This window comes from Apus apus, chromosome 3 (genome assembly GCF_020740795.1).
Source record: "Apus apus isolate bApuApu2 chromosome 3, bApuApu2.pri.cur, whole genome shotgun sequence".
In the NCBI taxonomy this organism is placed as follows: domain Eukaryota; kingdom Metazoa; phylum Chordata; class Aves; order Apodiformes; family Apodidae; genus Apus; species Apus apus.
In genome coordinates this window covers 44,118,636-44,130,731 of record NC_067284.1, presented here as the reverse complement: position 1 = coordinate 44,130,731, position 12,096 = coordinate 44,118,636, and the positions used below count along the sequence as shown (strand labels likewise).

At 51.5% G+C, this 12,096-nt stretch overlaps 1 protein-coding gene across 2 annotated transcripts; it reads left to right on the top strand.

The window, feature by feature from the left end:
• The first annotated feature begins 2,073 nt into the window (after positions 1 to 2,073).
• Positions 2,074 to 12,066, top strand: NAPB (NSF attachment protein beta). 2 transcript variants are annotated; one of them, XM_051614277.1, is made up of 11 exons: positions 2,074 to 2,244; positions 4,548 to 4,627; positions 5,097 to 5,213; positions 5,987 to 6,033; positions 6,141 to 6,218; positions 7,025 to 7,080; positions 7,493 to 7,577; positions 8,265 to 8,369; positions 8,634 to 8,702; positions 9,098 to 9,148; positions 9,663 to 12,066. In XM_051614277.1, the coding sequence occupies exons 1-11, from the start codon at positions 2,147 to 2,149 to the stop codon at positions 9,765 to 9,767; spliced, it is 891 nt and encodes a 296-aa protein (XP_051470237.1). In that variant the 5' UTR covers positions 2,074 to 2,146; the 3' UTR covers positions 9,768 to 12,066. The 2 variants fall into 2 exon arrangements, with proteins under 2 accessions (XP_051470237.1, XP_051470238.1); XM_051614278.1 differs by lacking the exons at positions 2,074 to 2,244; positions 4,548 to 4,627; positions 5,987 to 6,033 and having other exon boundaries at positions 5,154 to 5,213.
• The last annotated feature ends 30 nt before the right edge of the window (positions 12,067 to 12,096 follow it).

Genomic DNA, 12,096 nt, shown 5'->3' with positions numbered 1-12,096 from the left:
CTCACCTTCTTGCAGCAGAAGAGAATTCTTCCATGGCTTTGGCTAGTTTTTCTGCATTCTCCCCTAAATTGGGAAAGGGCTGACAAATCCCACCTTCCCACTCCAAGGCAAGGGTTAGGTGGCAGAGCTGCAAAGCCATGGGGCAGAGGATCTTTTGAAGAGCTTTGTTGTCTGTCAGGAACTCGAGGTCGTGGAGATGAAAAGGCTCCATCTCGTCCTGCCTGGAAAAGGGAAAACCTGGGATACGAACCTACAGAGGGGAGGAGGTGGGGCAGGGGGGGATTAATTACACCTTGATTACCATAACTCAGTTCCTGTTGTGGATAGGGTGGAAGACAGGCATGGAAGGGAAGCACCTGCAGCCAGCGTGTGAGGGGCAGAGGGGCTGGGGGTGCCTGGGGAGGCAGCGGGGGGCTGGTGGCTGCCCCCCTGTGGGCCTCTCTCCTGCCCTCCCACCCTTTTCCGAGGCCAGGGACGTTTCGGGGGGCCTGGGGATTGCCTCGGCCCTGGAGGTGTCCTCCCGGTGTGTGGGGGCTTGGGCGCGTCCGCAGGGCGCTGGACGGGGGCTGTCTGCCCGAGAGGCCTCGGGGGGCCGGGATGCGCCCGCGTCGCCATGGAGACGGCGGGCGGGCGGTCGCGGGAGAGTGATGGCTGCGGGGCGCCGGGTGGTGGGGCACGCCGGGAGCTGTAGTCCGGGGCCTCCTCCCTCCTTAGCCGCTGCCCCCGGCCTCAGGGCCGCTAATCTGGGGCCAGCTGTCTGCTCGGTTTAGTCCTGTCGCTTCCCGCCCCTTAATCCCCGGGCTGTGCCGGAGGACACCCTCCCTGCCTCCCGCCTCGCCTGGGTTCGCAGGGCTGTGTGTTTAGTGGGGAACACACTATGGTGTTAAAAACCTGAGGAAACGGGTATGTGGGGCGTAAGGTTTGGGGTTCCCTCCTCACACCACGCCTGCCCTGTGCCCCGGCTCCTGCTTCAGCCCTTGCTAGCCGCCGTCCCTCAGGGCCTGGGCCCCTGTTGTAAGGAAATGAGGCTGGTGGCAGCTTTACAGGAGGGGAAAAAAAGTCATTTCTCCCTTTCCCCTGTGCAGTCAGCCTGGGTGGAGTTGGTGCTGATCTGCTCTGCCAAAGGGAGAGATGCATCTATGTGCTCAGATAATCTGGGGGGTAGGACACAAATGCAAGAAAGATGGCAGAAAAATGGGCACATTTTCTGTTTGTTCTGTTTTTTTTTCTGTGTCCTTTTGCTTAATGCAGAACATCCACTGGGAATGATGACCCTTCTCCCCAGAGCACAAACTTCAGCTCTACCTCCTGCATTTAAGTAATTCTGAGTAATTACAGTATGAAAGCTATAAAAAAACCCGCACAAACAAAACAGCAAGCTACCTTTAGGTTGGGATAAATTCACAATAAAAGCACCTTCAGGTTGTGAAAAGTTCGCTTTTCCTTCTTTCTGGCATACTCTTTGCCTGTGGAGTGATGAGGATTGGTCCTGACCGAGACCTGACTGTTAGAAATACGAGCTGCTCGTGGATGTCAGTCTAATGAAGTGCTGGAGCTGGATCCTGCTCCCCTTTCCTCCGACTGTAAGCACTCCCACCCCAGCGACAGCCCGTTTCTTAAGGGCTAGGCACGCTTTCAGGGCGATCAGGGAGGACTCTCCCTTCAGGAATTATTTTGGTCCTTCAGGTTGCAGCAGACGCCTCGGGCAGACGCTCAGCTACGCGAGCTGCACCCTCTTGTGCTGTTCCCCCTCCTTGTGTGGGCACAAAGTCTGACTGACTCCAGCGGCACGCACAGCCCTGAGCATTCCCGGGCCTGCACAGCGCGTGAAGCGTGGGTCCCGGGTAGATGCCTCTGCTTCCAAAGGGCTGGAGAGCTGCGGGACGACCCTTCCTAGAGCTGTGTCTGCCTTCTCAGGGTGCCGGCTGGGCTGGGCTGGGGCTGCGTGGAGCGTGCACAGTTCCCGCCACGGGAATCGTGCAACGGGAACCGGGCTCCGCGCGTCCCGCACCGTGCAGCCCGCACCGGGTCGGCGGGCGGAGGCCCCGCCCCCCCTGCGCGCGCCCGCCGCCGCCCTCCCGGTGCGCGCGCCCGCCGGTGCCGCGGAGGAAGAGGAGGAGGTCGAGGCCGAAGCTGAAGCCGGAGGATGGACAGCACGGGGAAGGAGCGGGAGGCCGTGCAGCTGATGGCGGAGGCCGAGAAGCGGGTGAAGGGCTCCCACTCCTTCCTGCGGGGGCTCTTCGGGTGAGCGGGCTGGGGGGGCGAGGGGAGGGGGGTTGCGGAAGGGGGAGGGCACAGTGTGCAAAAAAGGGGGTTGCAGGGGTGCGAACGGGGGGGTTGCAAACGGGGGTTGCCGGGGTGCGAAGATGAGGGTTGCAAGAAGCAGGGGGTGGTGGTGTGTAAAGAGGGGGTGCAGGGGAGCAAAAGGTGGGGGGAAGGGGTAACAAAAAGGGGAGGTGCAGGGGTGCGAAGGAGGTGAATTGCAAAAAAAGAAGGGTGCGGGAAGGCTTCTGGGCCCTGTGCGTGGGTGTCTGCAGGGGTCAGCCCCACCTCCCGTCCCCCTCCTCCCGCCCCGGGCGCTGTGCCCCCGCCGCCAGCGTGGGTGAGGGTCTCCCTTCGCCTGTGCGGTGGGTGGGCTGTGTTAGGGTGCGGGGTGGGGGTAGAGGTAGAGCACAGCCCCCCCGTAGCACAGCGGGGGTGAGCTGGGCCGGGGGTGCCCCGGCAGCCCCCCGCCTCGGGGGCTCCGTGGGCCCAGCGGTGTGACGAGCCCGCCGGGCCTCTGCAGCTCGGGACGCCTGCTGGTGTCCCCTCCCCCCTGGATGTGTCCAGCCCGCCGTGGGGGATGTCCCCGCTCATCGCGGCTTTATCCTGGTGGGACTCGCCGTTGGTAATCCTCTCCCAGGGTTCCTTATCCCGGGAGCACCCGGGGGCTCCCGTCGGGCTGCTGCGGGTGGTGCATCCTCCCCAAGGTCTCCTGCAGCTCCAGGGGGGGTTGGACCAGGCGTAGCGGTTCACGGGTGATTTTCTCATCTCGTGGCACGGAGACCCTTGGAGGGATGGATTCACCCGGGGGAGCGATACCCACCAAAACCAGCAGAGCTTCCTTTTCCCTGGGTCTTTTTGTGCAAAAGTAGATATTCCTGAGAGGGTTCTGAAAAATCAGCAGGTTTGGCCACCTCAAGCTTTCCTCTTTATAGCTCTTTTTGTAATTTTAAGGAAAGAGCATTTACGGAGGCCTTGATATTTCAAAAATCACCAGCCTGGAAAAAAAATCGAGTGCCCGCAGCCCTAAAAGCAGAAGTTTTATAAATAAATTCCTCCCCTGCCTCTGGCAGATTAATCGGGCAGAGCATGCTCCAGGGGTGTAATCTGGGCAAATTGCTGAAAATCCTTGGAATGAACAGGCAGAGATTTCCAGAGACAAATTTCTCATTTTCTTGGGCTAAAAATAGATGCTATATATATATATATATGTTTTTAAAATGGAAGAAAAGGTGGTGGGTGACTTGGCTCCCAGCATCCTCCCAGGTGCAAGGGGGTGCCCAGGCTGCTGCGTGCCCAGCCAAAACCTTTATCGACAGCCAGGCTGTTTCCTGAAGAGCTGCATTAGCTTGCACAAGTGCTTTTTAAATTGTTTGTTTTGTTTTTTTTTTTGAGACTAAAAGGCTGAAAACCACCGGGTTTTGGACGCCTTGCATGGTGTAGTGTTACCTTGTGCTGCCTCCTTTGGCTACAGTTTGTGTAAAAGGCAGCTTTCAAGAGCAAAGAGTGGTCCAAAAAACCTGCCCGTGCTTCGAAATGAAATGTGGTTGTCTGCCAGGAGGGGGGAGGGAAAAAATAATGCTGATGATAAATGTTTTGCCCTTTCCTGGGTCAACAGGACTGAGGGCAGTGCCAAGCTTGCAGGAGTAAATCCATGAGGAAATCTGCATGTAATTAGCAAAAGTGTTTAACTTCTATCTCAAGATAAATTAATGATTTTTGGGGATGTCTTATGCTACTGAACCCTGTCCGTGAGACTTGGTTTGAGTTGTTTTTTGGCAGCAAGTTGTCCAGCATCTCTGAATTTTTTATTTTGTTCCCTGAATGATGCAGTACTAGAGTCTGCTTTTTGCAGGTGTTTTTGCTGAGTGGCTCATGTGAACCAGCTGTTCCTGCCCAAAAAAATCGAGACACCTGAGTCATGGAGCAGATGGGGGGCTTGCTCCGGGCTACAAACTCATAAGGAAAATGCCCATACCCTGTGTTGCCATTTCAGGAGTGTGTTTCCTTCTGTCCCTGCTTTATGCAGTGGAGGATTCATCCCCCTGGGTCTAGCAGAGGCTTGGTGATTTGGTACTCACCAGCTCCTCCTGTTGGCAGCTGAGCTTCCAGACCCCCAAATCCAGCTTTCCCCTCTTGGAGCAGTGTGATCCTCACCCTGTGTTTTAGGTTAGGGCCTGGAGGGGCCATGTCACTCGAGCCGGGGGCTGCAATCTCTGAAGCCCTGAGCTTCGGGCCAGTGTTTCATTTCAGCATGAAGTCAGGGGCTCTTGGCTGTTTTTCAGGGGCAACACTAGGGTGGAGGAAGCCTGTGAGATGTACACCAGGGCTGCCAACATGTTCAAGATCGCCAAAAACTGGAGTGGTGAGTACAGCTCCCACCTTAGGGGGGGGATGTATAGAGGGTGGATGATGTCAGGGTGACCCGCCAGTGTCTGAGCTTCTCCCTGAGTGAAGATTTACATCCCAGGGCGGGGTTTCCATTGGGATGGTCCCTGTGGTGATTCCTGCTCCACCCTATGATGATTAAATATTGGGGGAGTGGGCAAAGGGGGGTGACCTGAGTGTTCGTATTGTTAAATCAGCTGGGGTGCAGTTTAAAATGAAAGCTGCTCAGTCCACAGGGGAGCCTTTGCAAGGGGCGCTGCCCTGGGTGTGCTCATCAGCGAGGAAATACCTTGGGGTGGGACATCAAATCCAATGGGTTTCAAGCTCCAAAGGGTCCCCCTCACTGATCCAGTAGATGCAGGGCACGGCCAGCAGCGAGGATGAGCTTGCAGGCACCAACAGTTTGGGGTTATTGCACACCCCCAACCCCTCTACTTCTCTCACAGCTGCAGGGAACGCATTTTGCCAGGCAGCCAAGCTGCACATGCAGCTGCAGAGCAAACATGATTCTGCCACCAGCTTCGTGGATGCCGGGAATGCCTACAAAAAAGCTGACCCCCAAGGTGAGGGGAATGAAATGTGGGGCATGGGCCCATGCTGCAGTGTGTGGTTGTGAAGAGCTGCGCCTCGGTAATCTGAGGTCTGGATCCCTGCCCTGAGCCCCAGCCCTGCTCCCAAGGGGTTTCCCTGGGTAGAGGACAGGTGGGAGGAGAACAGACCAACCTTTGACAGGGTAAGGGTACAAGACCTGGATTATTCCAGTCTGGTCCTGAATAGCAGAGTTATGATTTTCTAGCAGACCCCCAGTTCCCCTACTCCTAGTGGTGTTTGAAATCACACCAACCAACCCACCAGCATTACCCCTGCTTTCCTGTGCTGGGGACTGAACAAACTACCTCAAGATGAATAATGCTGTTTGACAACTGTAACCCCCAAAATGTCCTAGCAGATGGTAGCCCCTGTGTGTTCATGACATCAGTATGTTGCATTTTGCTCTGTTTGAGGATGCAGCCTGACAAATCCCAGGGTACAAGTTATCTGTATTTTGCCTTCCCTTCCAGTGTGGGGTGCAGTGTTTGGGCTGTGAATCAGGATTTGATCCACAGATACAAAAACATGGAGATGTGACATTTGTAGATCTTAAGAGTTGAAACTGTTGTATTTGTCATTCTACATAGATGTGAATGTGCAAGTAGATACTTACTTGAGAAGCTGTTGTGTGGTCTGATGAAGAGTAATCATATGGAGATCTGATTTTTGAAGGGGGGAGGTCTTGGGCTGGGAATTCTGATGTGCTGGCTGACTTTGTTGTTTTTCCTGAACACTCATGCTGCAGAGGCCATCAACTGCTTAAATGCAGCTATCGATATCTACACCGACATGGTAAGAGGCTGCGCAGGCAGCTCGTGGGCTGCTGCAGCCTGGGGGAGGCTAAGAGTGTGGGGCAGGGGGGCAGCTCCCACCTCAGCTCCACCTTCTGCCTCCTCCAGGGCCGGTTCACCATTGCTGCCAAGCACCACATCACCATTGCTGAGATCTACGAGGCCGAGCTGGTGGACATTGAGAAGGTAAGGGTGCGATGGTGGAAGTCACGCAGAGCTTGACCTGAGGGTTAGCAGGGGGAGCGATGGTTTTCCCAGTACAGGTGTCTCATGGGGCAATCCTGACTCTTTGGTGTGCCCATCAGCTGAGCAGAAATGCCCAGGTGAGAAACCTTCTTGGCTGAAGTGGTGTTTCACACCTGAAAAGATCTTTGTGGGGCAGTTTTGTAGCTGTTTTCTGATGTTCCTGAAGGATGCTGCCATTCTTTTAGCTCACAGTTCAGCAACAACCCTCTGTCATTACTTCTCCCATAACTGAGGGCCCTGAGCAGGAATCCTGTCCCGAAGCCACTCAACGAGCTGCATATCTGCTGCTTGAAGCATACAGAACAAAAAATTATGGTTTCTAGATACTACTTTCTAGACAATTATTTAATTCTTTATTAATTACTTCAGTGTTGCCTCCCCGTATGCAGCCCCACTTAAATCCATCCTTGCTGTGTCAGGGCTGTTCTCTTAAGCGATTTATTCTCTCATGACAAGCCAGCAGAAGCCATGTTGAGCTGTGATTTGTGTATTTGTAGTCATGACCTGGAGAGTCGTGTCACTGGTCTGAAACCTGCTCTGGAACTGGGGACTCTCCGTGAGTTCTCAGCCAGGTTTCCAAGGGCAGCCTTGTGTGTGGAGCCTAGCAGGAACCCCACGGTGTGCCGTGCTGCTGCTCCCTTTGTGCCCAGGATGGAAAAGCTTTAGTGAACATGATTACTGGACACTGCTCTGACCACAAATGGAACTTCAGATGTGGCACTCAGGCACACTCTTTCTGTCCCCAGGCGATTGCACACTATGAGCAGGCTGCCGACTATTACAAAGGAGAGGAGTCCAACAGGCAAGTGGGCTTTGTGGCAGAGTTGCAGCAGGGGGGTTGTCCTGGGTGGCCTGCACACCTGCATGTGGCCCCTTCTCAAATGTCCTTGGGTGGGATGCCCAGGCCCTGCTTAGATTTCTGTTTGATGTTCTGATCCTGACCCCAGGGTGTCTAGTTTGGGGTGCCTGTTTTGGGGACAGAGAAAGCACACAATAATTGAACACAAACACAAGCTCTGTGCTGAGCTGGAAGTCTCTGTGCCTTTCTGTCTGTATTAATCTTGGCCGATAAAAAGAAAATTCCCTTAATTTGCAGTTTTTGGGTCCTGCTTTTATGTACGCTAAGTGGTACATGTAGTACTTGGAGATGCCAGAGGTGGATTTGTTTTCCTCCAGGACACAATGACTGACTCTAACTCTCTAATTGGTTGTAGCTCAGCCAACAAGTGTCTGCTGAAGGTGGCTGCCTACGCTGCGCAGCTGGAGCAGTACCAGAAGGCAATAGAAATCTATGAGCAGGTGAGGGTGTGTGCTGCAGCTGACGGGACAAACGTTGCGAGACAATGCAAAGTGGGTCAGTGTGTCAGTCTTGCAAAATTGCTGTGGCCTAGAAGCTCCCAGTCCTGCTTGTTCTGGGGCTGACAATGCCTTTAAAAGGCATGGTTTGCTCCTTCACTTTTAAGAGTTCATTTAACTTACCAAAGGCACTTTTGTCCCTGAATTCTTCTGTTTCTAGACAAAGGAGGGAAATCTATAATTGCACTTTCAATTGTGTTTACAAATACCTTTGGCAGCAAATTTTCCCCCAGATTTGTAAACTTGATTGCTGTGGTGTGGTGCCAGGTATTTCCCTGGGAAAGCTCACAGTGCTGCATTTGTGCTTCTGGAGGGTTCCTACTGAAGCAGGTTTCCACCGAGGTGACTTCTTCCCCCCTTCTCCATCAACCAGATGCCAAGGTACCAGTGAGGTACCCCTGAGCTTGCGCAGCAGCTTCCTGAGAGGATGGGCTGTGTGGGCCTGAGAGTCTCTGACTTCCCTTGGGATTAGAAATCTGCCTGCCTTCCCAACAGCTTTTGGTACAGACATTTTTTCCACGGTCTTTATTCACAGGCGGCTGTGTGGGTGCCGTGGGTGGTTTTAATCAACTGTCCTGTTTTAATTCAGCTCCGAATGACATGGTTTTCTTTCCCCGCTCTCGTGCCTAGGTTGGAACGAACACGATGGATAATCCTTTGCTTAAATACAGCGCTAAAGAGTATTTCTTCAAAGCTGCTCTGTGCCACTTCATCGTGGATGAGCTGAACGCAAAGGTCAGTGGGCTCAGGGCTGTTATCCCAAACTTTCTGCCTCCCGTTGGACCAACCTTTGCTGGCTGAGGCACCTCCTTGCGTGCATAGGGATTTTCCTGGCTGTTGCATGGAGCGGAGCTTGGAGTGCCGTAGTGTGGAACTGGATTTTCTGCAGATACTTCCCCAGGCTCTCGGTGTGGGTTTTAGGACTGGAAGGTGAAAACTGACATAAAAAGCAAGTGGTTTTGGGTGAAACAAGTGTAAGGGTTGTCTTCTGTCTTTCAGCTTGCCCTTGAGAAATATGAAGAAATGTTCCCAGCGTTCACAGACTCACGGGAGTGCAAGCTATTGAAAGTGAGTAACACCAGTATTAAAATTGTAGCACAGTGCCCTTCACCTTGTGCTTTGCCACCTTGCCAGAGGTTTGGTCATTTGTTGGAATGTTTTAGAGGACATCAGACTTGCTTTGCAGTGATTTTACACCAGACTCATGGCTGTAGCTCCAGTAGAAGGATGATTATTCTAGCTAACTCAACAAACAAAAGCAAACAAAAAATTGTGGTTCTGTCCATGGGAGGTGGTTTGAGTAGGCTGCCAAGGTGCTATTGCTGGAGATGCGAGTGCCCCATGTGTGGGTGCCCCATGTGTGAGTGCTGAGGTGCTCTCTCCTGGGGACAAGATGCCTGGCACTGGCCCTGCAGAACACACAGTAACAGAGTATTCTTTAATTTTTAACTGTGTTTTCCTAGAAACTGCTGGAAGCTCATGAGGAGCAGAACAGCGAGGCGTACACTGAGGCGGTGAGTAGTCACAAATTCACTGAGACACACTGGTTGGTGGCGGGTTGTTCCTTTTTTCTCTTTTTTTTGGGGTGTGTATACTGATAAATGTGGGGTCACTGGGTGCCTGAGCTTTCAGTGTAGTCACCGAGTCCAGTGGGGCAAAACACCCAGCATTTCCCCACTTAATCCCGTGCCCCAAAACAGCCTGTGGGAGAGCTGGGTGTTGGCAGAGGTGCTTCCAGCCTCTGCTCCAGCAAGTGCCAGAATTAATACTTGAAAATTACGAGTTTATCATTGTGAGTTAAGTAAAGATCCTGCCTGGTTTTGCTTCAGCTCCTTTGGGTGTTTGACAGTGGCTCGAAGTGCTGTGTTTTTTTGGATTGATAGATCTCTCCTTTTTTATTCTCTGCAAAGAGACATTTTGGGAGACCAGACTTCAAGAACTGCAGAATGCGCTATTGCAGTGGTCTCGTTTGCTTCCTGACTGTGATTCTTAATTGAAACCTTTTTTGTTCGTTTGTTTTTCTAATAGGTTAAAGAATTCGATTCGATATCGCGGTTGGATCAGTGGCTCACAACCATGTTGCTTCGCATCAAGAAGTCGATCCAGGGAGAAGGGGACGGGGACCTGAAGTGAATTGTGCGTGGTGTTTGTGGCATGCAGCCTCAGTCATCTGTTCGTGTGTTACCGCCGAGGACCACTATGGGATATGTGATGCAATACCTAGCTTTATTTTGTTGCTTACAAACCCGACGAGTTGTGTGTTTCTTTAGTATCCTGCTCTTTGTTGTGACAACATGGGTAGATGGGATGTGATGCTCTGGGTGGCACTGGCAGGTCTTTCTGAGGTAAAAGCAGCAGAAATCCCTTCTTGGTTTTGGTAGCTGGGAGCCCAACTTCTGCACTTGCAGCTACTTTTCTTTCCTGCTCTCCTGTTTTAAGGCTCAGCACCATTGATTCCAGCATGGAAACAGTCTGGTACAAACAGTTGCTTCTGACCATTTGCTGTTTTGTTACTGTTTCTGTTTCTCAATGGACTTCGTTGTTTTTTTAAAAAAAGATTGCTTTTAACGATGCTAGTGAAAGGCTTTGTGATGCTTCCGTGCAGCGTGTGTGTGTGTGCATCCTGTGCACCCAGAATGACCTCCTGCTGAGCACCTCAGGGGACAGGGTGGCTGAGACTGGTGTCAGCCACCACAGGTAGCCCTGGTTAACGGTGTGGTTTGTATTTCAGATATAAAGATTATAAAAATGTAAGGTTATTTTCTTGGAGCTATTTTTCTAACTTTTCATTTACACGACCTCCCGCTGCCTTCTGTTAGTGCAGGTCCTGCGTGGTGCCCCCTTGTGTGAAGGTGTTGACTGAGAATTTCATCTCAGGCAGAAACCTTGTTTGAGTTGTCTGGGTGACAGATGACTCCCAGTTTGCTTTGAAAAGGTGTAGACACGTTTAAAAATTCCTGCGGTAATTTTAGCAACGTGTTTCAAAACGTCTGTGCCCCAGGCTGTTCCGTGCAGTGCTTTGTTTCCCTGGGGATGATTAAGCTACCCATTATTTTAGGAGTATGTATTAAGGACTTGGGAGCCTGTGCAATTTGTCAGGAGGGGGTTGTCACTCATTATTTCTCCGCAATGAAGTGATTTTCAGCTGCGCTGCTGACATGTAAAGAATGAAAGAGTTATTAATTAATTGCTTTATTTGGTGCAACTGCCAATGTGGGCCCTCTTTCATGGCCCAAGCAGGGATACTGGAGTAGCCCCTGGCAGGCACTGCTGTCCCAGGTGGGCTTCACCTCTTGTTTTTCTTGCTGAAGTGATTGTCTTTGCTTGTGTTCTGGCAGGCAGTTTCTTCAGTTTGTTTCTAATCTAGATATTTGAGTTGAAGTTGGTTTGGCTTATTAGTCTAAGGGGTTTAGTTCTGTCACAGTGGTACTTTATCTCTACCACTGGTTTAAAAAGAAAACCAAAAACTGCTCCTTGTATATGCCAAATTATTATTATTTTTTTGTTTTCTTGACTGATGTCACTGGTCACACTTTCTGTAGACTGTTTTGTGCATCTTAACATGCTAGAAAGACCTGTGAGCTGTGCAGAACTGGCACGGAGTGCATGGAAAATGCCTGGTCAATGCTCCTGCTTCCAAGCACCTTCAGCTCCCTCACTCCTCAGCTGAGTTTTTAAGGCTGCTGCTGCTCCCATCAGCCTCCATCCACAACAAAACCGTTGCTTTAACTTAGGCCACCATGTGTCACCTCTGCCTGTCCCACAAACATGGACAGACGGTTCCTGTCCTTTGTGTCCTTGTGCCACCAGGTAGCATGGTCTTCTTGCTGAAGTTGGCTTAGCTGCAGATTTGCTCTCATCTTGGACACAAGGGCTCAAATCTGGAACTGCTGAACTTGCCTGTGGTAAATGGACAGGGGTGGAAGGATTTTGTTCAATGACCCCTTTCTGTAGCAAGCAAAGCCCCAGAGTATTAACAGCTTTTGCCTTCCCTTGTACCCAGCACCTCTAGGCAAAGGGAAGCTCAGGCTGCAAGGCTTCCTTTCCTAGTGTCAGCAGAACCCATGCAAGTGTTTTTTGCTCTTTTTTTTTTTTGTTAACTTTTCCAGGTGTCACGTGTTACACACAGCTGTGATGAGCTGTGTACGGAGCTGGTGGACCAGAAGACCGTACCCATGGGGTCGTGTGGTCTGTAACTGTGCTCTGGAGTAATACCATTAAAATACACATTAGTTCTGTAGAAGTAGGCTGCAGCATGTCCTCCAGTGTGTCAGTGGTAAATTGTGACAGTTTTAAAAATGACAATCTGCCACTCTGCTGTATTCCCCCCAGTACACAACTCTGTACTCTGAAAACTTATTAATGAAATGGCCTTAGCAAGAATATAATGTTTTGTGTGAATCTGTACATGAATAAAGTGAAAAATCATAAATGTAAGTAGTGATAAATTTTATTTCCTGGG

Excerpts from the sequence above, each read along its gene's own strand:
- NAPB (XM_051614277.1), top strand. The coding sequence starts at position 2,147 with ATGGACAGCACGGGGAAGGAGCGGGAGGCCGTGCAGCTGATGGCGGAG. Across the intron at positions 4,628-5,096 it reads GATCGCCAAAAACTGGAGTG|CTGCAGGGAACGCATTTTGC; the intron begins GTGAGTACAGCT and ends CTTCTCTCACAG. Across the intron at positions 9,149-9,662 it reads GCGAGGCGTACACTGAGGCG|GTTAAAGAATTCGATTCGAT; the intron begins GTGAGTAGTCAC and ends TTTTTCTAATAG.